This window comes from Ahaetulla prasina, chromosome 3 (assembly GCF_028640845.1).
Source record: "Ahaetulla prasina isolate Xishuangbanna chromosome 3, ASM2864084v1, whole genome shotgun sequence".
Lineage (NCBI taxonomy): Eukaryota > Metazoa > Chordata > Lepidosauria > Squamata > Colubridae > Ahaetulla > Ahaetulla prasina.
In genome coordinates this window covers 33351570-33378025 of record NC_080541.1, presented here as the reverse complement: position 1 = coordinate 33378025, position 26456 = coordinate 33351570, and the positions used below count along the sequence as shown (strand labels likewise).

Sequence of the window (26456 nt, the reverse complement as noted above, 5' to 3'; positions counted from 1 at the left end):
ATAACTATAACTATATATATATGTAGGTCTTTGGTTATTCGGGTTTTCTCCCGCGTAAAATTGGAAGTGTCTTGGCGACGTTTCGACGAAGTCTCATTCGTCATCTTCAGGCTTCAGCTTCGTGCTTCAGGGAGCAATGTGTGATCGCCAAGACATTTCCAATTTTACACGGGAGAAAACCCGAACAACCAAAGACCTAGGAACATTCAAAATTTTTCCTGTTTTCCTTCCATGTATGTCAGCATGGTGTTTCACAAGAGGACTTCATAAGAAACAATGAGGCAAAGAAAATAAAAGATACTGTTTATGACATTGCAAGTCAAGCCCATGTTCATCTGGAACACGTAAGTTTCTGGATTTTATCAAAATTTCATTAACAATATTGTAGAGTAGCGCTCTTCAAATACATGATGACAGAATTCCTCTCCAGCAATAGATAGTGGACATATTGGCTGGTAGTACACTTACCTTAGTGGGACGCGGTGGCTCAGTGGCTAAGACGCTGAGCTTGTCAATTGAAAGGTTGGCAGTTCAGCAGTTCGAATCCCTAGTGCCGTGTAATGGGGTGAGCTCCCTTTACTTGTCTCAGCTTCTGCCAAGCTAGCAGTTTGAAAGCACGTAAAAAATGTAAGTAGAAAAATAGGAGCCACCTTTGGTGGGAAGGTAACAGCGTTCCGTGCGCCTTTGGCATTTAGTCATGCCGGCCACATGATCACAGAGACATCTTTGAACAGTACTGGCTCTTTGGCTTTGAAACGGAGATGAGCACTGCCCCCTAGTGTCGGGAATGACTAGCACATACGATGCGAGGGGAACCTTTACCTTTACCTTTTTACACTCACCTTATTGGGGAAGATTAATGTAAACCATAGTGGAACTTGGATAACTTAAGTTGTACAAATGAACAGATGCCAAGAACCCTAAATTTAAAAAAGAACTAGCTTCCCCTGGTTGGACATGAGAAAAAAGACGAGTTTTGTTACCATTAATTGTCTGTATATTTGTGCCTTGTTTGAAAATAAAGCTGGATGCTGGAATTTTTGAGTTGTAACTTTAAACTTTTTAAAAATAAATATTAGTGTTTAGAGTTTTGTGATACTGGTTCTTTGGAATAAGTGTTTCCTGTCCAGATTGTTAGAAATAATATTGACAATAGTGCTTTTTTTGTTTACTTTGTCCTCTCTTTGATGGGAATTCTGCCATACAAAGATTTCATTTTTAATGCTGTAGGAAAAATCCTTATCCATAGCAGAACATCAGCTGCAAAGCAGCAGTTTGATCCTCCAGTGAAAAAGTGTACATTAGAGAAATTCTGCAGCAAATGTATATATTGGGGGAAATACAGGCAAAGATGATTATTTGGGAAATAGCACTTATAAAATATGCTTACATTTTGGAACATGTATAGTGTCTTTAGATTTCACGAAGACTTTAGAAGAAAGCATGCAAACTAATATGGAGAAAGTATGAATTAGATATGCAATCACTGATTAGTATAAAGGAAAATTACATGTAAATAAATGTTGCAACTACTGTAGTTACAAGCAGTTGTTAAGAGCATATTCTTCAATGGCCAACAGAGGGCGAAATCCATCTGCTTTTAAGCTTACATAAAGTATTTTCATGTTATGATGTCAAAACTGTATGTAGCCTTGATAAATATAATTCCTGCTAATGTTTTGTTTTTTCCTTCTCCTCATCTCTGCCTTCCATGCCTAATTTAATACTGCAAATTGTGGGTGGGTGGAGAGGCTTTCTGGTGATAGGTAGCGTAAGAACTCTGTAGATCAGGAAACACTCTTTTTGATCCAATATTTCATTTCTCAGTCTCTCAAAAGCAGGAGTTTGAGACATACCGGTAGGCCTTGACTTAAGTTGCTCACTTAGCAACCATTTGAAGTTACAAAGGACCCCCCCAAAGGTTCTTATGGCCTAGTTCTGATGGCTACTCCCTGTTACATAACCGCATTTTGGTTGCTTGGAAAATGGCCAGCGTTTATGGCCATATGGTCATGTGATTACTGTGTTCACTTAACAACTACTTCAAGAAAAGGTTATAAAATTGGATCGAAGACTCAGCATAAATTTAGGATTATCTGTACAGATAGTCCTCAGTTTAGGACTACAATTAAGCCCCAAATTTCCACTGCTAAGCAAGGCAGTTGTTAAATGAGTTGTGCTTCATTTTACGACTTTTTGGCCACAATTGTTAAATCACTGCAGTTGTTAAGTGAATCATGCGGTTGCATAGAAATAATCTCTGCAGTTCTACAAAATAGTATATACTTTCTGACTCCTAGCATAACTGGAAAAGAGAAGAAAGCAGAGCAGAATTACTGCAATTACTTTGTTTGGTTTGTGTGGCTCTATTGATTCATTAGGATAAAAAAAATAAAGCTGTGGGGATGCTTCCAACTTGTGCAAAGGGTAGGAGAAAGTGAGGTTATTAACAGGAGCAAAACTCTGAGTAAGAGCAGAAGTAGGCTTCCTTTCTGTGGGTGGCATTAAAGTTGTGAAACGTCTTTACGCTTTGGGAAGTGAAACCAACTTGAAACGAAGGAAAACTTTTTGGACATCATCAGTTCAAAGTTAGAGCAGGAAGCTGCAGGCCAGATTTTGTGCTGATGTATATGTCACAAAATGGAATGAAATAGCACTGTTGATCGCCCATCACCCTAATTGTTCTATCCCTGATTTGCTGGCTATGCTAATAGTGACGAGTGTGTCTTTTGATAGGGAAGTGAAATGATACGATTCACAGGTGAGGGAGGAAGGAAGGAGTTTCGTGATCATGTCTCTCGGAGTCAGAGGCAATTACCAGACAAGAGTAGGAGGATGTTTCTCAACAATATGCTGTTATCTTTTTTTCCCATAATCTGATGCTCTTATTTTGTCTTTCAAAAGAAACATTCTTCTGATTTGCAATATATCAGAAATGATGAAGCTGGTAGATAACCCAGATTTCTGATACCCAATGCAATACACATAGTCCTCAGTGTACGATCAGAAATTCTGTTGCCAAACATGGATTGAGTTACATCCCATTTTATGACTTTTTTGGCCATGGTCATTAAGTGAATCATGGTTGTTAACCAGTCCACTTGGCCTCGCCGTTGACTTTGCTTGTCAGAAGCCCCCTTGGATCGCAAAGGACTATCATATGACTCTGGTGTCCTACAGCTTTCATGAATACCTGCCAGTTGCCAAGCGCCTGAATTTTGACCACATGACTGTGAGGACACTGTGATGGTCATAAGTCTGAGAACCAGTCATAACTCATTTTTTCAGTGCTATCATAACTTAAAATGAATGGCCATAAGTCAAGAACCCCACCTGTAAATTTTCCAAATGCTGTACATTTCTTAAAAGGAGTTTTCTCTTTATAAGGTATTTTCCATTTAGGGTTAAGGCATGTGGGGAGGGAGCAGTTATTATACAGTTTCTCTCGTTCACCCAGACAGCCAATTCTTTATAAACAATTACATCATACTCACATCTCTGTTTCCCACTGTGAAGTGTGTATGAAGGTCCCAAGTTAACACTTGTCTTTCTTTCATAGAATAGTAATTTACCATTTCATCTCAGAATCTAATTCATGAGAAAGCGTCGCACCTTGATACATTCCTTAATTTTAAATGCATCCTTTTGTCTGTCTCTTTCCAGGCTAGGTCCTTCAAGAAGAATGTCCCTGCCAAAGCATTTCCTGCCTTCCTTTGTACGGTAAGTGGCTGTATTGCTTTTTTTTTTTTAATTCACAAAAAATTGTGATAATGGTATTCAGTCTTCAAAGACCATTCTGAGACTGTGTTTGAACTACAAAGCCTTATGACAAATATCTAGCCACATTTTCAAATAGTCTTGCTTATTCACCTATCCCCTTTGGCTTTTCTTTCACAACATTTGCTTTAATCAAGTGTTCTGGTAAACACTGTCATTTTGACATAATTAATGAGTTAACACAAGCACAATTTAGATTGGGATTTTTTTTTTTAAAAAAAGAAAGGTGCAGTCAATATGGTTGTGATTTCTTTTGGTGGAACAAATTGTCTAAAGTTGAGATGGGAATTCTTTCCCAAAACTATTTTTTAGGCTTCCCAACAGTTACGAGGAACGTTGTGGTGTTGCAGGGATATAGATAGGATTATTTTTTGCCATCTGGCTTCTCATTAGGAAGGAAGGTTGGACTTTTCTTCCCAAGTAAAATAACTATGTTAAATGTGTCAGAAACTTAATTCAGGTAGTCCTCAACTTAACAACAGTTCATTTAGTGACTGTTCAAAGTTACAACAGCACTGAAAAAAGTGTCTTGTGATCATTTTTACACTTACGACCATTACAGCATCTCCGTGGTCACGTGATCAGACGCTTGGTAACTGACTCATATTTATGACGATTGCAGTGTCTGGGGGCAATGTGGTCCCTTTTTGTGACCTGAGAAGCAAAGTCAATGGGGAAGCTAGATTCACTTAGCTTAACAACTGTGTTACTAATTTAACAACTGCAGTGATTCACTTAACAACTATGGAAGGAAAATGGGGCAAAATCATTTAACAAATGCTTCACTTAGCAACAACAATATGGGGCTCAGTTGTGGCTGCAAGTCGAGAACTGCCTGTAGCCAGTTGGTGTTTGTGAGAGTAACACTTTCCACTGGACAGAGTGAAATTTAAAGTTTGTGTCTGAAAACTAAACATGAATTTCATATTCTACTAGCATGACAGGATGTCCTATAAATCAGGGGTCTCCAACCTTGGCAACTTCAAGACTTGTGGACTTCAACTCCCAGAGTTGAGCTTTGCTGGCTGAGAAATTCTGGGAGTTGAAGTCCACAAGTCTTAAAGTTGCCAAGGTTGGAGACCCCTGCTATAAATCTGTGTTCCATTTGCCATTAATACATTGGCATTTTATAGCAACAATAATTATTGTATATATTTCATTGTTTATAATATATTTAATGTATTGTTTTATATATATAATAATGATTATTATATCCTCTTTCTTTCCAGGTTGCTATTGAAGATTATTTACATAAAATACAAAAAGCTGACTTCAATGTATTTCATCCAAGTTTGCACCAGAAGAGCACTTTACTGCCTTTGCATCTGTATATTAGATCATGGAAAAAAGCTTATTGAAAAATATGACGTTGAGTATTTCTGATTGAGAATTATTATATATATGTATTCATTTACTTGGCAATGTTATATGGATGATATATCCAGACACCTTTTTTCATATTTAATCCAATCCCAGACTTCACAACAACCTTATGAAATACATTTGGTAAATTAGTAACTAGCCCACTGTCACAGAGTAAACTGCATGACTGAGTCTGTATTTGAACGCAAGTGTTGTCATCCAAATCTAATTCTATCCATGATGCCCATCATCATGGAATTTGAGAGTTCTTTAGCAACTTTCCATCCAGGGACTAATCAAACAGAGCCTTGCTTAGGTTCAGCCAGGTGTTTGCATCAATTACAGGTAGTCTTCGACCTATGACCACAATTGAGCTAAGAAATTATGTTGCTAAGTGACAAATTTGTTAGGTGGCTTTTGCCCCATTTTGCGACTTTTCTTGCCACATTTGTTAAGTGGATCCCTGCAGTTGTTGAGTTGGTTAATAGGTTGTTAAGTGAATCTGGCTTCCCCATTGACCCTGCTTGTCAGAAGGTCGCAAAAGATGATCACATGACCTTGAAGCACAGCAATAGTCATGAATATGAACCAGTTGTCAAGCATCCAAATGTAAATCACGTGACCATGGGGATACTGCAAAGGTCATAAATGTGAAAAACGGTCATAAGTCACTTTTTCAGTGCCATTGTAACTTCAAAAGGTCACTTAATGAACTGCTGTAAAGTGAGGATTACCTGTACAGATTAAAACACAGACAGCAAAATTTGATAAAGTGAACATACAGTTTTATAGTTAACATAAAGCATTGTGGAAATTCTGGGAGTTGAACATTGACATTTGACAAATGTCCAGATTGGGGAGAATATTCTATAGGATGCTGATTTTGTACTTTTTTTAAAAAGAATGTTTGCAAGCCTTAACTTGTTAAAATGTTTCACTACTGCTTTTCACCAGAAATAGTAGTTTTGTATTATTTACAAAAAATAATAACATGCAAAAAGAAAGCCCCCACATGCAAATTTAAAAACATGAAACATAAAAACCTGAACAATATGCAGATTATATATTTTCACTTATATGTGCCAGTCATAAGTCCCTACAAAAGAGAAACCCCAAAAATGTTATTTTCTAGCAACAGTAGTTTGGCTAATTAATTGGCTGGTACTTGGTTAATATATTTTTCTATATTTTCTAAATATAGAAAATATTTGTGAATGTGTGTGTGCTTGTGCACCTTCAAGTCAGTTTTTTTAAATTCCTAGTGACTACCTAGATAGGTTCATTAACTTGCTTGGCAATATTTTGGAAGTAGCTTCCCATTGCCTCCTTCCTAGGGCTGAGAGAGTGAGTGGCTCAAAATCACCCAGCTAGCTTCATGCCTAAAGTGGGACTAGAATTCACCATCTCCCAGTTTCTAGCCTGATGCCTTAATCACTACATCAAAAAATACCAAAAAAAAATACTGTTAACATGCTAAATGGCAGTTAAATGGCTGCCAATCTCATACAATGTTTTCAGGTGACACAAATTTTCTAACATTTATAACTTGCAAATACTTTTAAATTTTGCTGCTGGATGAAACACTCTTTCAAAATTGGCCAGTAGAAATATCTGTTTGCAAATATCTTGCAAACTTTTTATATCATTCAGACATTTGATATGGAAACTTTTCTAGTATGATGTGCAGGAATTAAAGTTACGATTTGTTGGTCAAATCAACACAGTTCATTCGTAGATGTTTGCCTTATGAAAAGACAGTTGTATTGGAATAGCTTTACTATGGGATTATTTTTAAAAAAAATAGTATTTCTTTGACAGGGTATGCCTAAGAAAGAATTTCATATATTTCAGAAATCAACCAAGGTTTGAACATCAGTTGGCTCAGGATAATATTAATTACACTTTGGCCTATGCCTGTTAAATCTTGACTAGATAAACTGAGAGGTTGGGATTGATGAAGAAGCTTCAAAATCTGTTTTGTACGCAAATAATACCCATTTGAATCTACAACATTTCAAGAAAAGTTTAGAAAGTTTCATTTTCTGAAACACAGGAGACCTGGGTACCAGCAACTATAATTAACACTGCCCTAAAATAGACTAGTGGTTTGACTCAGAAGAAATTGTTCTTCATTTTACTTAGGCTCAGATAGTCTTTAATGAAAACAGACGCTTTGGAAAAGCAGAGAAAATACACAAATATTATCGGATGCATAATTTTATTTTATGTAGCTGCAAAAGGCGAGAAATGATTCCTTGTGTGATGGAAGGGAAGGAGGTGTAGTAAAACCCAGAGAATATGCATGAGCAGACAGGACCCAGTAAACAGGATGTGACTTCAGAAAATTGCAACAGAAGTCATGTGAGATTGTAAGGTTTTAGAGAATGATACAATACTGTGTCAAAGTGCAGGTATTCCCGGCTATGGAATCTGTAATCAACAGAAGCTAAGTAGGTGAAATTTGTCTTCCTCAACCCCTAATTTCCCTTCTCTCAGGAAACTGCCTAGAATTCTCCCTGTGGATGAACACCAGGAGGCAGCTTGTGACAAGTATTTTTTCCTTGTGCTGATCATTTACAGCAGCGGTTCTCAACCTGTGGGTCGGGACCCCGTTGGGGGTCGAATGACGATTTGCCAGGGGTCGCCTAAGACCATCGGAAATATGGGAAGTATACTTGCGAGTTGAAGAATCGCGCTCCAATGGCTGACTTCACAAGCCAGCCGCAGGCTCTTCAAATTGCTAGCCGAATTCGGCTTCAGGCATGATCAATTAAAAAAGAGAGAAATCTTTGCTCTTTTTTTTTTTAATTTGAATTTATATCCCGCCCTTCTCCGAAGACTCAGGGCGGCTTACATTGTGTAAGGCAATAGTCTCATTCTATTTGTATATTATATACAAAGTCAACTTATTGCCCCCCCAAAAATCTGGGTGCTCTGATGTCTCCCTCTTAAGCCAGCTGCAATCACTCTCAATCGCTAGCCTAATCTGGCTTCAGGCGCGATAAACTTAATAGGGGAGGAGTCTCCGCTTTAATGCCTCCGTCCTCAAGGCAATTGCAAGCAGTTCAGATTGCTAGCCATATGGCTTCAGGCGCGATAAATTCAAAACGAAAATAATTTTACGGTTGGGGGTCGCCACATCATGGGGAATTGTATTAAAGGGGTCGCAGCACTATAAAGGTTGAGAACCACTGATTTACAGGCTGATGGGTTAATTTCTTCCTTCTGTTTAAAGGAGTTAGCTAGCCTATCCATGGATCATTTCCTCCAGCAATCCTTCCATCTTCTGACCTCTCTCTCCTCTTTTTAGTATATATGAATATCTCTGCTTTCTCTGTGGTTATTTTTTTTTAAAGATGTCCTCTATTCTGAATGTAAAAATTTTGAATTGTACAGGTAGTCAGTCCTTGCTTAACAACTGCCCTGTGTTTAGTGGTGGTTTGAAATTATTCTGGTACTGAAAAAGCATGTTTATGGCTGGCCCTCACTGCACCATCCCCCATGGTCATGTGATTGTGATTCCAGCACTTCAGAACCGGTGGTGTTTAATGACTGTCGTAGTGTCCTGTGGTCACGATTGCCATTTATGCCTGTCACAGCTGACTTCTGACAAGCAGAATCAATGGAGAAGCTGACAGTAAAATCCCAAGTTGCGGTCACGTCTCTTACTTAACAACCATGGGTGATTCCCTTAACTGTTGTAATGGAAGTGAGGTAAGGCCACTTTGTGGTCATGTGCTATCTTGCTTAATGATTGTATCATTTAGTGACAGAGTTGTCAGGCCCAATTTTGGTTGTTAGGTAAAGGTAAAGGTTCCCCTCGCACATATGTGCTAGTCGTTCCCGATTCTAGGGGGTGGTACTCATCTCTGTTTCAAAGCCGAAGAGCCAATGCTGTCTGAAGATGTCTCTGTGGTCATGTGGCCACCATGACTAAATGCCAAAGGCACACAGAACGTTGTTATCTTCCCACTAAAGGTGGTCCCTATTTTTCTACTTGCATTTTTTACGTGCTTTCAAACTGCTAGGTTGGCAGAAGCTGGGACAAGTAACAGGAGCTCATCCTGTTATGCGGCACTAGGGATTCGAACCGCTGAACTGCCGACCTTTTGATCAACAAGCTCAGCATCTTAGCCACTAAGCCACTGCATCCCCATTTTGGTTGTTAAGCAAAGACTAATTCATCTCAGCATTATCCACATGTTGATATCGACTAGAAACTTGAATAAAACCATAACCCAACATTGTCCTACCTTGGATTCTCCAATTTTTTTGGTCTACAATGCATGGTGAGGCATTCTGGGATTTGTAGGCGTATGTAGCCAACCCTCAAGTATAGGCCGAGAGTCCTTCGCATGCAAGAGAAGTAGCATAATAATTGGGAGGAATATGAATGCAACCCCAACATCTTCATTTGATTTAAGAGACTGCTGTACAATTAGCGCAAAGAACTGATCTAAAAAAGACGTATCCTCAGGAACCAATGGCCTTGCTATGTTGCTGAATTACATGCATAGTGAAAGATACTGGCAGTTCTGAAAAGCCATTTATTTCCCACCCATGTGAAAGAATTTGGGATATGTTTTTATCTGAATACATTTTACAATCCTACCTGTGAAGTCTGTGACCAGACCCAATTTTACTACCATTTTTAATGGTGATAAGTAAAATCAGTCATAAGTGTGAATCCACATTAACCAATGGTGTTTTTTGCGGGACCATGGAATGATACAACTGACGTGAGTTGCGATCACATGACTGTGGGGGTGGGATGACAGTCATAAGTTCAAATTTAGGTTGTGACTGACTTTGAAGGCTGTAGTCAATTCAAATTGTTTTTACAAACGTACAAATTGTAAGTTGACGGTATAAATTCTGCGTAAGTACAGTGTTTTCCACATCACATATCTGTGCTACCACATTTGAAATTGAGGGTCTTAATTATATAATGTAATGTAAACAAAACAATTATGAGAAAGAGATTTAAGATAATTATTTAGCACAATAAGTCAGCCCAAATTGTATAACAGAAATATATGTACTCAAGGAGCTGTAAACAGATGCAACTGAGTAGTATATGTCATCAGAGCATAATACTCTGATATCTCAGTCAGCATCCATTTGGCTGCAAAATGGCACATAAATTCACAAGGTTTGTGTGAATAAAAGGGTAGGGATGTAATCAATATATAAGAGCTTATACTGTAGTGCCTACAAGATCTCTATGCTATTTAGCATCTTTGCTTACAGAATCAATCAAGAACATTCATTCATTCATTGAATATCAATGTTGAAAGAGTTCTGTGTACTGATTCAGATATTTGCATGGCTCCCAAAAAACATTGTTCACCAGATATTTAAGATATATTATGTTTCTTAAGTTTAAAGAAATATTGAAAGTGTTTTGAGACACATTTGTTCATCACAGGAGAAAAAAATATGTTTTAAAGCTAGCTAAATAGTCTAGAGTTGTCTCTTTGTACTCTAGGATAGCACAAACACTTCATTAAGTCACCCCAGTTTTAAAGTTACAGATCCCTCCACAAGAACTGATTCTGTTCACACAATACGCTTTTATCTTCCTTTATTCCTTAGAAAATTGATTCATTCAGTAACCAGGTTAAATATGTTACATAATCACTGCATAACATGATGCAAATCAAGCTTAGACTTGAAGACTCACACAAATCCCTCTAGCCCTGAGATTGCTCATAGCAACTTCTTCCCTGTTGGCAATCCAGCCATGTTACAAACACTTCTGTATGTATGTAAGTGAATAAATACAAATCTCTCCATATCAGAAATTGTCAGATTACCGAAATAATGTTTAACAGAGACAGATAAAAAGATCTTTGCTGAGGAAAAGAAAATCAAAAGTTTTCCCCTCTTTTTTGTGCCTTTGAGTCAATCTTTACTCCCAGCAGTTGCTGGACAAGTCCATAAAATTTTATTGGAAAATTTTTTAGAAGTAATTGGGGGTTACCTTCTTCCTCCTTCCTAAGGCTGAGAAAGAATAATGGACTCAAAATCATCCAACAGGTTAATGCGTAAAACAGGACTAGAATTCATGGTCTCCTACTTCTAAGTCTGGCGCCTTTAAACACTAAACCAAATGGGCTTTCATATTTGGCTTGATAACAGCTGAAGTGAAAGGATCTTGAAAAGATAACAAAGAAACTGAATATGGGCCAGTTCAGATCACCCAGTTAGCTAGTAGTTAAGTCACAGGGCAGACTAATAGAATATGCTAACATTCTAACCAGCTTAATTCCCATAATTAATCTAGAGCTAAATTAATTCTTCCCACTCAACCATGTTATGCAAATTGCTTCCTGGAGAGTAAGAACAAATGTATTTTCCTGTATCTGAGTCAGATAAAGTCACCATCTTGGGTATTCTTTTTCTGTTTTACAGGGTCCCAAAAGAGGCAAAACAATGTATGGCTGCACAAGCCTGTCCTTCTCTACCTACAATAATGCTAATTTCAATTGCACCATCATGGTTTTTTTTCTTCTGCTCTGGCAAAAATATCCTAGCATAGTATTTCTTAACTTTTGACAAGTTGAAGATATGTGGATTTCAACTCCCAGAATTTCCCAACCAGCTATGCTGGGAGTTGAAATCCACACATCTTCAAGCTGCCAAGGTTGAGATACGTGCTCCAGGAAATGTTTTATGTAGCAGATGGGAAACTCGGAATATGGCTGCTTCTCAGCTGACCATGTGATAAGTGATTGCTAGCTGTTGGCGGTAAGTCAATGGCCTGAGGAAGCAGATGATTAAACCCGCCGTTTAGTACAAATGTGGCTTATGAATCAACAAATTTAATACCAATCAACAGTGCTATGTAGCTGCAAAAATGACAATTTTAGACTAGCTCAGTGAAAGCACAATATTCCACTTGTAGGAGATGATACTCCACTATTTTCTTGTACCGGTAAAGCCCCTCCCCAGATATCATATCTTATATAGGATTCAGACAAATTGAAATAGGTTTAGTAAAGTGTAATGGGGATGAGTGTCAGTTTGGTGTAGCAGTTTAAGGTAACAGGCTAGAAGCTGGGAGACTGTGAGTTCTAGTCCCACTTTAGATATGAAGGCAGTTGGGTGATTTTGAGCCCATTTTTTCTGAATGGGTATAAAATATCTGCTGGTGCTATTAAGAAAGACTGAGTCTGCTTTCTGTCTTTAAAAGCATGTTTCTCCATTTCTCCCTTTGCGGACATATAATACTGTGCTTCTTTTATCTTGTCTTTTTATGTACACAGAGCATATGCACCAAAGACAAATTCCTTGTGTGTCCAATCACACTTGGCCAATAAAAGAATTCTATTCTATTTCTATTTCTATTTATATTCGATTCGATTCCCCAAAATATTTTATTCTTTGGTGGTATGGGGAGCTTCCAACTCTTTTGCATAGGCTAACTGAACAGAAACGTTGTATGCTTAAATTAAAATCCTTGCAGGGAGAGAAAATAGAACAGAGTTCAGCAGAAAAGCAAAGTTTCTAATTCATAGTTCAAAAACTATCAAGGTTAAAAACCAAAGAAAAAGAATTAAAAAGGAAATAAGACAATAGATTCTGTGAAACTTATCTCAGGGCCGAGTCTTCCAGAGAGGAAAACACACAGGAAGAACAAAACAAACATGTCTCCAGCAGGTCAGATTATTCTGTAAACTAAATCCAAAATCCAGATCTATGTTTAGTGCCATTATTCCCCAGAATACTTGGGTTTTTCCTGCTGCTTCAATTCCAGATGCCTAGGAATTGGGGATTTATGTGTTACACTTTTCCTCATGTGGCAGAGAAGACACAATAAAAGCAACGTGGGGCTTCCTCCTCTTTTAAAAAAACAAAAAACAAAAAACACAGTCTAATCAGAAAAAGGAGGAAAATTTCTTGCTCTTGATTGGTTGCTCAGTTTCCTGAGCATTAATGGTCTCTGCCCTCTATCTAGATTGGCAGATTAGATTTGACTGAAAGATCACTGAAGCTTTCCTTTAACATCTCTATACTTGAATGAGATTTCTCCTCATACTGAGGGCAATAAGCCACCACGAACATGCCAGGCTGGGAGTGCTGTGGTATAGATCATCAGGAGAGTGGAAAATAAGATGCACTATGCCAGGGGTATCAAACTTGCATCGTCACATGACATATCATGACTTTCCCCCACTTTGCTAAATCATTGTGGGTGTGGCCAGCATGTGACGCAGATTACAGATTAGCAGAATTGGAAGGGACTTTATAGGTCATCTAGTCCAACCCCGCCAAGCAGGAGATCCTATACCATTTCCGACAAATGGCAGTCCAATCTTTTTTTGAAAGTCTCAAGTGATCAAGCTCCCACAACTTCCGAAGGCAAGCTGTTCCATTGGTTGATTGTTCTCACTGTCAGAAAGTTCCTCCTCATTTCTAGGTTGAATCTCTCTCTGGTTAGTTTCCATCCATTATTCCTTGTCTGGCCACGAGTTTGTCACCCCTGGACTATGGCAAATTCAGAGAACTGGATATGGCTAACTTTGGAACAAAGAAAGCTGGGATTGCAATCTTCAAGTATCTGGAAGGATGTCATACAAAGGTTTTCAATCATGCCAGTTGAAATACTGAGAATTAGCTCTTTAAACTACAGGAAGACGGATTCTGGTTGAAAATTAAGAGAAACCTATTAGTAAGAACAGTTTGAAAATGAAACTACTTTCCTCCTCCTTCACTGGTCGTAGTCAAGGAGATACAGACAGCCATCTGTCAGGGATACTTTCCAGAACTATGATTCTATGACTATGAATATATTTATTTCTGAATAAATATATGTTGGATTGAGACAGATAAGATCTGGTCAAAGTTGCAGTCAAACTGGGTGACTTGTGGCCAACCATGCTCTTTCAGAGTTGTGAGACTAAAATGAGGAAAGAACTCATGTACTCCATCGGAAAATATTATTATAGTAGATAATTACATCACAGTATCAAAGAATATTTTAAAAAAAGATATAGAAAAAGAAAGAAGAATATACAGATGCAGAATAATGACGGATTATCACGAAAGGGACCAAATAACCTGTAACAGTTAAGTGTCCATAGGAAGGGTGGGAATAAAAATTTGAAAGATAGCAATTGCAGTGGTATGATCCTTGTGTGTATGTGATGCATGCAAGGTTTGGATGGCAATACTACACCAGCCATCTTGTGTACACACACCCTGAGACGGGAGGGAGGGAGGGAGGAGGAAGGAAGGAAGGAAGGAAGGAAAGGAAAGGAAAGGAAAGGAAAGGAAAAGAAGGAAGAAAGGAAGAAAGAAAGACATATTTCAAGATAATAAAACAAACTTCTAGGAGGGGCTCTTCACTATTATATCAACCATTGAATTGAGTCAATAGTTTTTATCTTTTTTTTTTAAATTTACATTTATATCCCGCCCTTCTCCGAAGACTCAGGGCGGCTTACAGTGTGTAAGGCAATAGTCTCATTCTGTTTGTATATTTACAAAGTCAACTTATTGCCCCCCCCAACAATCTGTGTCCTCATTTTACCTACCTTATAAAGGATGGAAGGCTGAGTCAACCTTGGGCCTGGTGGGACTAGAACCTGCAGTAATTGCAGGCAGCTGTGTTTTAATAACAGGCTATCTTACAGCCTGAGCCACCACGGCCCCTTGGCTCTGTTCACCTTGTTGTCCTACTCTTAATTATGCTTTCAAATATGCATCCCTCTCCAGAACATCTCTTAAAAGCATACTTAACTTCACTCTGGAAAAACCATGCATATTTTAGGTTAGAGGCAACAGACTGGACATCTGGGAGCATTTGTGAAATACTTATTCTAGTTTCTCTGTATTCAGTGCTATTTCTCCTTTTCTAACACTTAACAGCATATGTCTGCTTGATGAAAATATTCTCTTCTGAGACTTCTATTCAGTTTTCCTAAAGTTGGTGCCAAACATGATGCAAGTGTTTATAAACAGAAGGCAGGGAAATTATATAAACCTCCACAATCTGCCTACCATACTTTTTCTTTCTGTCCGTACATCTATAAGACTGACACCCAACGGAAGAGTCTTTTGTAGCAATTGGCTATTGGTTAATTAAGTAATGAATTGCTCATTATAATTTGTAAAATATTGTTGCAGTTTGATAACACCTTTGTTTTTAACAGCAGCGTATTTGTAGATTAATACATAGAAGCTATAGTACTATTAATAAGAAGCCCAATTGTTTCACTGTAAAATAAAGTTTATATTATTCCTTGAATTTACTTTTTAAATGTTTGGGGGCGGGGGAAAGTATGGTTTTAGGACAAAGAGGACAATAATTTCATTCAGTCTTCAGCCTTATTTTAAAACTCTGCAAATTGGCTTTTAGGTTCTTGTCAACCTTCCTGGCTTGGCAAATTTTTCCAGAAGGGTTGAATATTACCATGTGGTTTGATTATCCAGGTGCAATCCCAACTAGCCTTTCAAAGAACCGTGACAAAGAGAATACTTATATAATTGTAGAAAATCTCTTTATCATTTAGAGTTAAGTTTTAAAGACTGAATATGTGATTTGTCTGTGCACTAACCAGACGACACCTCAGTGCCACCTATGAAACTCATAAAACTGATTGAGAACCATTAATCTAAAGCTTGCAAAACTTAAAAGGCAATCTCAGCACAATCAATATTTTGTAAGGATAAATTATTATTTTACCACCAAGATGCAAGTATGAATTCATCATTTTCTCCAGCAGCAGGTACCACATTTTTTCACTCCATAAGATGCGCCTGGCCATAAGACGCACCTAAGTTTAAGAAGAGGAAAACAAGAAAAAAAAATATTAGGCAGCGCCTGAGAGGACCACAGATAAGTGTCCTCTCATGTGCCAGCTCTGCCTATTGACTCCTGCACTGCGGAAAAGAGACAGAAGAGGCAGGCAATGACAAAGACAGAAGAGGCGGGGTTCAGCACTGTAAAAGGACCCAGCCTGTGATGCAATATTCACTCCATAAGACGCACAGACATTTCCACCTACTTTTGCGGGGGGGGGGGGGATTGCATCTTATGGAGCGAAAAATACAGTAATTAGTAAATTAAACCAATGGATAATTTGCCAAGTTTATAGTAGTCTATTATTGTCTTTGCTACTAGTGAGGCAAACTGCAGCAGGAGGCACAGGTACAGCCTAGATGGGTCTTTTTTCTGCTATTAAAAGGAATTAAACAAAAGCCTTGATTAACAAACGCATGATGGGCAATGAAGGTCAATATCTTGTGTGTGTTTTGTTTAGACCCCTATAACATGAAAGAAACCAGAGATGTGTTTGGGGAAAACTATTCAACATTCCCAATCAGTGCAATATAGGGCAAAGATTTATTCTGCTAGATAACATGCATATACAAGCATGAATAAAATGAGAGTACAGTCAATGGATCATTACAAAATACAGAATAACAGAGTTGGAAGGTATCTTGGAGGTCTTCTAGTCCAACCCCCTGCTCAGGCAAGAAACCCTATACCATTTCAGACAAATGGTTGTCCAATATCTTCTTTAAAACTTCCAGTATTGGACCATTCACAACTTCTAGAGGCAAATTGTTCCACTGATTAATTGTTCTCACTGTCAGGAAATTTCCCTCTAGCTCTAGGTTGGATCTCTCCTTGATTACTTTCCATCCATTGCTTCTTGTCCTGCCTTCAGGTGCTTTGGAGAATAGGTTGGCTCCCTCTTCTTTGTAGCAGCCCTTGAATATTGGAACATTGCTATCATGTCGCCCTTAGTTGTTTTCATTAAACTAGACATATCCAATTCCTGCAACTGTTCATGTTTTAGCCTCAAATCCCCTAATCAGTGGTGGGCTGCTGCCGGTTCGGACTGGTTCTAGCGAACCGGTAGTTCTGACCATCAGTTGGCCCCGCTCACCCACCCCTGCCCTATATTTCCTTCTTTCTGGCTCAGCTGATTGGTGCGGCACAACTGATTTCCGCGCCTCCGCTGTTCTACTTGCCAGGGCTGCCTTAGAAGGTAAGCAGCTGAGCTTCAAATTGCTGTATTTTGAACACTGCGCATATGCGCGCCTGCTCACAGAACCGGTTGTTAAACCGGTTGCAGCCCACCACTGCCCCTAATCATCTTTGTTGCTTTTCTCTGCACTCTTTCTAGAGTCTCAACTTTTTATTTACATTGTGGCGATAAAAATTGGATGCAGTATTCCAAGTGTGGTCTTACCAAGTCATTATAAAGTGGTATTAACATTTCATGTGATCTTCAGTCTATCCCTCCATTAATGCAGCCTAGGACTGTGTTGGCCTTTTTGGCAGCATTGAATTTCTGCTTAAGTACTTGGTTTATTCAACTGTGTTCATGAATATTAATAGGAAAGAAAAGAATATAACCCTCAAATAATGACTGATATGTATTTCTGAGAAAGATGGGCCTTTGTGTGCGTGTGTGTGTGTGTGTTTTGTTAAAAAGGGGTGCGGCTTCAATCATGCGATTGCAATCAACTGCTTGACTCTCCTACAACCATCCCACTGTCTCTTGAGACAGGCTATTTTTAATAAAGAATGGATCTTAGGGGGAAAATGGAACTGGAAAATAGGAAAACAGTGATAGAATCTAGAGTGATAGTAAAATTACTTCAGAAAGAGAAACTCTGAGTTCTGTATGCAAAGGTGTTAGATAAGAGATAACTCTCCCAACTGAATGAATCAAATGTGTATGAAAAACAATGTGGACACTGCTTGGAAAATAATTGTGTCTGAAATATTCCAGAGAAATATGTGGATTTATGCTAATGGAAAGTATAAAAAAGGATGCTTAGTTAAACAATAAAGTGAAAGGTGTTGTGGAAAAGAAAAATAGGCATCAAAGAGAATGATTGTACAATGTTATACATGTATAGAAAAATATAGCTTCAAATTATATAATTGAAGAGAATAAGGGAAGATTAAGATTTAAAACGTTATTTTAAAGGGGGAAAATTGAAAGTGAGTAAAAAGAGCTAAACCAAGAGCTTCTAACACAGTGATTTTAAAATTGAGGGCAATTTTCCCCAAGGGGGTAATTTGGACATATGTGGGGGGGGGGAATGGAACAATTAGTCATTCCTTGTTTGTGACTCAAGGATACCATTTGGGACTGCTGTTGCTGAAATGCTTAGGTAAAACAACAGTATGTCGGTTTTTAAAAAATCAGATAATTACATTATTTGAGACTGGGAAAGGGAGTAATTCACAAAATTGTGATATTGTATGGTTCATATAGAATAGAATAGAATAGAATAGAATAGAATAGAATAGAATAGAATAGAATTTTTTATTGGCCAAGTGTGATTGGACACACAAGGAATTTGTCTTGGTGCATATGCTCTCAGTGTACATAAAAGAAAAGATACGTTCATCAAGGTACAACATTTACAACACAAATGATGGTCAATATATCAATATAAATCATAAGGATTGCCAGCAACAAAGTTACAGTCATATAGTCATAAGTGGAAAGAGATTGGTGATATACTGGTACGTTCCCCTTATCTACAGCCTGTGACTTCTGTTCATGGATTTATGGATTGTTAATTCTGTTTTGCTTCCTGTTGGATTGTGTGTATTTTTCCCTATTACCCCCAACAGCATTCTGTGTTACTGAGAATATTCAGTCTACACTGAAAATTGTTTTTTTCTGTGCACCCGTGTTTTTCTTACAATTTTCTGCATAGTTTCCCTGAGTGTGACAGTAACCTCCTTTTATGAAATATTATATTAACAAGAGAATTAAAATGTTTTTGGAACATCAGCCATCTTAACTTGGTCTCCCTCCAGATATGTTTAAATAGAGCAGTGAAGCGGAAAAAATGTTGCTGAGGCTTCTCAGTATATCACTTGACATGGTTTGAACTGAATCTACAGTGAAACTTAAGCACTTTTACAGCAGTTGATTGCCTCTGATGAATGTAGGTAAAGCCCCACCTTATATCCTAGTCTGGTGACTTTTCACATAGCACTGGAAAAATTGCCTCACGTTTCTTAATCAATAAAAAGTGATAGATGCCTATTTACAGTCTTTTTATTGCTACTCCGTAAAATTCTATCTTTAATGGTATGAGTCACTCTGGTATGCATGCTATTATTTGGTTAAAAAGCCCAACATGACTGCACACTTAGTGGTGAGAAATTCCCTTACTGGTGTCCCTGAAATAATAAAAACAAAATAATGTTTGAATACACAGCTTAAAAAAGCACAATTACCAAGGAAACGTATTTTCAAATCATGCTTTTAAAATAGTTCTTGGTTTAAAAAGATAAAAAAATGCCTCTTCATCAATGATGAAATTATGTATTTGATTGCTTTAGAGAAAAGAAAAATTCAAAGGTAAGATCTGAAGTACCTCTAAGTATTAAAGACTGAAAAGTATATAAGGAATGTCATAACAAGCATAGTGAAATAATTGGTAACATGCGCTAAACAGAGCCAGTGATATAAAATGAGGATTTGACACACATAATCACAAACACTGGATTTTTATAATATATTAATAATTTAAATATTTTCCTAGATTGCCAATAATTGTTTTGATAAAATCTTAAATCTTTGAAATTCAGATTTAGGATTAATAATAAATAAAAACTGAATGGGTTTCCAAGACCTGAAAGTTGGGTAATTCTGACAGTCTGGTGTGAAAATTGTGGTTTCAGATTGATGATACAATGTGTGAGCATGGTTTGTCACTGGGGCTACAGATTGTATGCTGAAGGTCTGTGGTTTCTACAAAGGGCAGAGCCAGGGTCAAGGAAACAATATATTACAAAGTAAAAGCGTTTCTGTTCATTGCTTTAGGGAGGTGCCCTGTCTTTCTCCATAATTCTTTATTCTACTTGGCTGGCTTTAATATCTTACCCAGTCAGTCTGCATTCCATAGCCATCTAATTAATATCCTCATTCCTTGTTGGGATAGGTTTGGGATTCTAACATTATATTTTCATTCCTTAAATTGTTTTATATTTATGCAAATTTGTCACTACAAAAACTCTAAGGACTTTCCCTTCATTATTGGTAGTGCTTGAGTTATGACTGCACTTGAGACCAGGATTGCTGTTGCTATGTGATGCAGTCATAAAATGCAGCATCATGTGACTGCATCACTCAGTGATGGCAATTCAGGCAGTTGTCTTTGTAACTCAAGATGTGTGGATTGTTAATTGGGAAGTGGAGGGAGACCCAGGTAAGGAAAGAGTTCATGTGACCATGGGGGTGCTACAATGGCCAGAACTTTGAGAACTGGTCATAAATCCTTTTGTTCAATGCTAGTGTAACTTCAAATAGTCGCTTTAAGAATGGTCATAACTCAGGGACTACCTGTAGTATCTAACCACTCTACAAAAATGCCCTAGCATTTTATTCTGCTATATCACTATGATGTCATTTATATCTCACCACTGACACATATGTGAAACAACTTTATGTTTTTCTTAATTGTTAAATGTTAGGATTTCCCCTTAATTCAAAAGCAGCAGGCAGCAGTTTCTATACTACTGACAAAGCCGTCAAATAGCCCATAGCCAAGATTATATTGATAATTCAGGATGCTATGGGCAGAGCCTCTCCCCCAAGACCCTTGATACCCTTCAACCAAAAGAGCAGCACACATCTGCTGTTTTCAACAGATGTGCAGTTGTGAGAGAGACCCTTATTTCTCCTAACAGTATGGTAAAGGATCAGAGCCAAAGTCAACAAGCCTGCTAGAATAGAATAGAATAGAATAGAATAGAATTTTATTGGCCAAGTGTGATTGGACACACAAGGAATAGAGCAAATGTATGAGAAGTTGTCATATCTTTCTTTAAACACATTGTTATACAGTTGAAAATTATCCATACTGGTTGTTTAGCTTCAGCTATATTCCTAGTGGCTGATGATGCTGAGAGGCATCTGAACATGTGGAAATCAAGCTTTGTCCTGAACATGTTAAATCAAAGTATATACAACGATCCATACCATAATTAAGCCTGGAATTATAGTCATAAACTGTGCTGATTGTTAAGTGGGTCACCATGTGATTGTAACTGATTTCACAACCTTTTGTATAGTGGTCGCTAAGTGAACCCATTGTACCCAATGGGCATTTTTTTGCCAGAAACTGGAAGTAAATAGCATCAGGCAAAAAAGTCATAAATTGCAGTCATGTTACCACAGCATGCTGCAAATGGCTATAAATGTGGGCTGGTTGCCAAGCACTCAAAATGTGATCCTGTGAAAGGGCAGTGGCTGTTGGAACTTTGAAATCAGGTTGAAAGTAGTTCTGGGCAGATGTCGTAACATTGAATGGTCACTAAGTGATCAATCATAAATTGAGGACTACCTGTACTATGATTCAGCAGAAAAGTGGAATAGTAATAGCAACAATAGGATCAAATCTTATGCTGGTATAGTTTTCTCCCAATCAAGGACTGGTGGACTAACTCAGCAGTGGAGAAAAACCGTCAGCCATTTATCTTGATTTGGCAATGCCAGTTTCGTGACATAAATAGTAATACTCATCTTCTTAATAAATGGAAAAAAATGAACATTAAAAACAGTCAGAGCAAGGGAGTATAATTACCATGCAACTTTCCAGAATTTAAGCTGTATGACTTGTAATTGTCATGGTTTCAAGATTCACATTGCATACAGAATGAGGCCTAGATCATTAGCCAGAGGAGCATAATACTGAGGCATTTTCATACATTGAGTCAATGATTTGGCCCTAAAGATATTTTTATTAAATAAAAATTACAAAGTAATTTTATTTGGTAATTAAAATTTAATTTGGCAATGAAACGTCTGCAAAAAAACTAAGTTCAGAAAGCACCAGGGCCCATAATTTTAGTTTTGCTACTTAGCCTGCAGTATTTTTCATTAATCAGAACAGCAACATTTGGTTTTATTACTCATTGACATGTAATATTTCTTCAAGATAGTATCTGTGACCATATAATTTAGGAAATCCACACCCAAGTTGCTCAAAACCTGTTCCTCGCTTTTATACTCAGAACTAACAGAATTGGAAGGGATCTTGAAGTTCTAGTCCAGGCCTAGCAAACTGGCGGGTCAGATGCGTCATGTGCAGGCCACGCCTGACCCAGCTCCGCAAAGGCAAAAAATGTCATGATATGTCATGTGAAGTGATTGAATTTGATACCCATGTTCTAGTCGAACCCACTGCTCAAGCTGGAGACCCTATACCAGTGATGGCTAACCTTTTTGCCATCGCATGCCAGAAGAGGGAAGTGGGGAGGGGGGCGCGCACATGCCCACACCCATAACTCTATGCACCCTGCCCCCATGCATGTGCATGCGACCCTCCCTGCTCCCGCTTCTGGCACACGATGACCCGGTAGGCTCATTTTTCTCTCTCACCTGGCTCCAGAGCCTTTCTCTGAGTATGGGGAGGGCAAAAATGGCCTTCCCCACTCCCTGGAGGCCCTCCAGAGGCCAGAAACGGCCCATTTGCCAACTTCCAGTTGGACCGTAAGTGATGTTTTTTTGCTGTCCCCAGCCTCCAGAGACTCTTAGAGAGGCTTTGGAGGCTGGGAACAACAAAAAAGTCACTTTCTGTTCAACTGGAAATTGGCAAACGGGCCATTTCTGGCCTCCGGAGGGCCTCCAGGGGGTGGGGAAGGCCATTTTTGCTCTCCCCAGACTCACAGAGAGACTCTGGAGCCAGGTGAGAGAGAAAAATGGGCCTTCCCCACCACCCCTCAGGTCCACCAGAGGCCTGTTTCCCTACTTCCCTACAGAAAATCAACTGGCTGGTGCGCACATGCCCACCAGAGCTGAGCTCACATGCCCACTAATATGGCTACGAGTGCCACAAGTTCACCATCGCAGCCCTATAGCATTTCAGATAAATGGGTCCAATCTCTCCTTCTCTGTTGATCAGACAAATTATTTCCTCTTCTTTTCCTTGTTCACTTCCCTTTGCTTCTCTCTGTGGATAGCTCAGTCTGTGTGGAGCTGATTTAACAAAACAACACTTGCCTTAAATAAATCAAGATTGAATGATAAAGAATTCTCACTCCAAGAAACTGTAAATACCTATTTGAGGTTTTGAAAAACTAAGACATGTTTTCATATATTTTCCTAGCAATTTTTATGTATCTGCTGTCCCGTTCTTATATACATGTGCATATGCTTTTCTTCTTGACATAGTAAAAACATTTCTCATTTTCTTTCTCATAGCAAATATAGCAATTCTGGAGTTCCTTCTTACTCACTAATTACTAGGAAGATACTTACGTGATTGTACTTATATATTCATTTAAATACTAATTATATGTGATTTGTGATGATTGCTCTTTCCTTAATCTGTTATCTAGCAGTTTCTTTTTACTAAAAGAAAAAAAAATACAGATATTTCTTTCTACTAAAGGTTTTCTTTTCATATTGGTCCTTGTTATTATTCAGTATTCTCTACTTTTTCTATTTTTGGTTTCTTCATCTTCTAGTGGTATGCTTATTACATTTATATTGTATCATTCTTTGGGGGGCTTATAGAGTCTTTTGTTGTTTTAGTTTCAGAATTACCCCAATAAAGGTTGCTTGGCCCAAGTGAGCTTCTTGACTAAGATTTGAGCTGAGGTCTTCTGGTCCCAATGTAACATTTTAAATAAAACTCAAATCTACAGGCTTCATCCTATCCCCAAACTTGAGGAAGAGCTAAAATGAGAAGGACATGTCTGCCATTGATTTATGTATTTACAATTGAAAGTTTTAAATTAGACAAAAAGAGTTATGGATCTGACTTTGTTAAAAATGAATTGGAAATCTTACTGTGTGGCAGTGATGAACAAATTATTGCTAAGGTTTATAAAAAAATATTGATGAATTTGGAAACTGAATATGTACAACATTGTATGATTCAATGGGCAAGGAACTTTGGACATAATGTAAATTTGAACAATGGAAAAATATGTGGACAGAAAATTTACACTAAATTGCAATTTAAAAGAAAAAAATTATGATGATGTGTCATTGGTATTCAACACTGGATAAGTTATCAAGAATGTATAACGGTACTTCAAATGAATGTTGGAAATGCAAATGTAAAGAAGGGACTTTTTATCATTTGTGGTGGGAATATGATAAAGCAAAGAAATATTGGAGTAGGATTCATATTCTAATACAGCAAATTCTTAAAGTAAGTGAATATAAAGATAAAACCAGAAACTTTTTCTTTTGGGTTTAATGGAAAAAGACTTGAGAAAAGTTTTGGAATTTTTGAATTTTGATATTATATATGTTGATGGCAGCAAAATTACTTTATGCACAAAAATGGAAGGACACTTTGATCCCCATAATGGATGAATGGCTGCAAAAGTTAATGGAGTTAGCAGAGATGACAAAATTGGCTGCTTTCATAAAAGAAAAAAAACATAACTAATTTTGTTTCTACTTGGAAACTAATTCTGGACTTTGTGCTTGAGGTGGAAAAAAATGGAACTTTGATTTGGGTTTTACGGATTAGATAGAAATGGCTAGTTTATACTATTATGTAAAAGTAAAAAGTTGAAGTTAGATGTTACTATCTTATTTTACTGCACCAAAGGTAGGCAGAAGTCAACGTCTTTTCTTTCTTTCTCCCTTCTTTTCTACAACACTCTTCCCTTTCCTTATCCCTGCTCTATTTTTCCTATTATTTGTTTTTATATTATAAATTAGTAAGAAAGACAAAGCAGAGAAAAACTCAAACAACATATGTATTCAGAAATGCATATTCTTTATCCATAGAATCATAAAGCAGGACATAGCTATTTAATGTAGGCATGTCCAACCTTTGATTAGTAGGTGTCCCTAGACAGCTGTAAATGTGGTCTCACAAGATCATAAACTTATAAGATTTTATATACATTAACTATATTATATATATTATATATATATATTATATAATATATATATATAATATATATGTATATATATATATTATATATATATATATTATATTTTATATGCAGAATCAAGTACCTTATGATTCTTGATGAATGTTATCTTTTCTTTTATATACACTGAGAGCATATGCACCAAGATGAATTCCTTGTGTGTCCAATCATACTTGGCCAATAAAAAATTCTATTCTATTCTATTCTGTTCTATTCTAAGACATTTCTTCTTCACTCAGTATGGCCCAGGCAAGCCAAAAGATTGGACAACCATGATTTAGGGCAGGGGTGTCAAACTCAAGGCCTGGGGGGGCAGATCCAGCACGCCGCGTGCTTAGATCTGGCCCTTGGGGACACCCTAGAAAAAGCAAAGGACTGGCCTGAGTTGCCCTGCCAGTGAAAATTCTGCACACGTGGCCCCCTTGAGCTTGGTTTTCACTGGCAGAGGGTGACAGGAGGCCGTTGCAGCTGAAAACGGATCTTGGGAGCCCGTTTTTGCTGGCAGAGCACTCGGTCCATCACAGATGCCCCCAACACAAGTAACGTCAAGCTGGCCACACCCACCCTGGCCATGCCCAGTGGCGGGATTCAGCCAGTTCGCACCACTTCAGGAAAATCATTTGTTAACTCTCTGAGCAGTTTGGCAAACTGATTGTTAGAAGAAATCATTAGGGCATAGAACCAGTTGTTAAATTACTTGAATCCCACCACTGGCCATGCCCACCCCAGCCCCCGAGATCAAACACAACCCTGATGCAGCCGTCAATGAAATCAAGTTTGACACCTCTGATTTAGGGCATGAAATTCAGTTCTCTGTATTAGGATCCAAATTATAGCATCTTAGATAGATAACTATCTAGCCTCTGCTTAAATACATTCAGCAAAGGATTGTTTGTAACGTCTCTTGGTAATTGATTGTCAAACTGCTAGGATTTTTTACTTTAATAGAGAACTTATCTTATTTATTGCACTCTGTGATAAAGAACAGATCATGGCTCTCTTGTGTGTTTATACTATTGTATTCTTTTTCAGTTAGCTGTTCTTAACACTAAACATATCCAGATTCTCCTTATAAGGCTTCATTTCCATTTCCCTGATCATCCTTGCTTACCTTTCTTGAACTTATTCTAATATTTCTGAAACGATTGTTGCCTAGAATTCGACACAATACTCAAGTTAAGCCTTGACATTACAGAATACAATGAAATTATTGCTTTCCAATATTAAAAAACAATACTTTTACTGAAAAAAAGAAACTGCATATCTTTCAGTGGGTCTTATTTACAGTGTAGGTATGGTTGACACTTTTAGTGGATGGTAAAAAGCTCACATTTTAAAACTCTTAAGGTGTTTTCAAGCAAGCTTATAATTGAACTGTTTACATAAGTTTCCTGACTTGATTCTGGGCTCCTCTTTTTTATTCTTC

General features: G+C 37.8%; 1 protein-coding gene across 2 annotated transcripts in view; it reads left to right on the top strand.

Annotated features, from left to right (window-relative positions):
- LOC131194515 (NADH dehydrogenase (ubiquinone) complex I, assembly factor 6-like) overlaps positions 1–19169 on the top strand; it is a 29129-nt gene extending 9960 nt beyond the window's left edge. For both annotated transcript variants that reach the window (XM_058175594.1, XM_058175595.1), the window contains exons 6-8: positions 243–344; positions 3664–3720; positions 5007–19169. In XM_058175594.1, coding sequence (XP_058031577.1) covers positions 243–344; positions 3664–3720; positions 5007–5135 — 288 coding nt within the window. In that variant the 3' untranslated portion in view covers positions 5136–19169. The remainder of the gene's footprint in view (positions 1–242; positions 345–3663; positions 3721–5006) is intronic.
- Positions 19170–26456: the final 7287 nt, after the last annotated feature.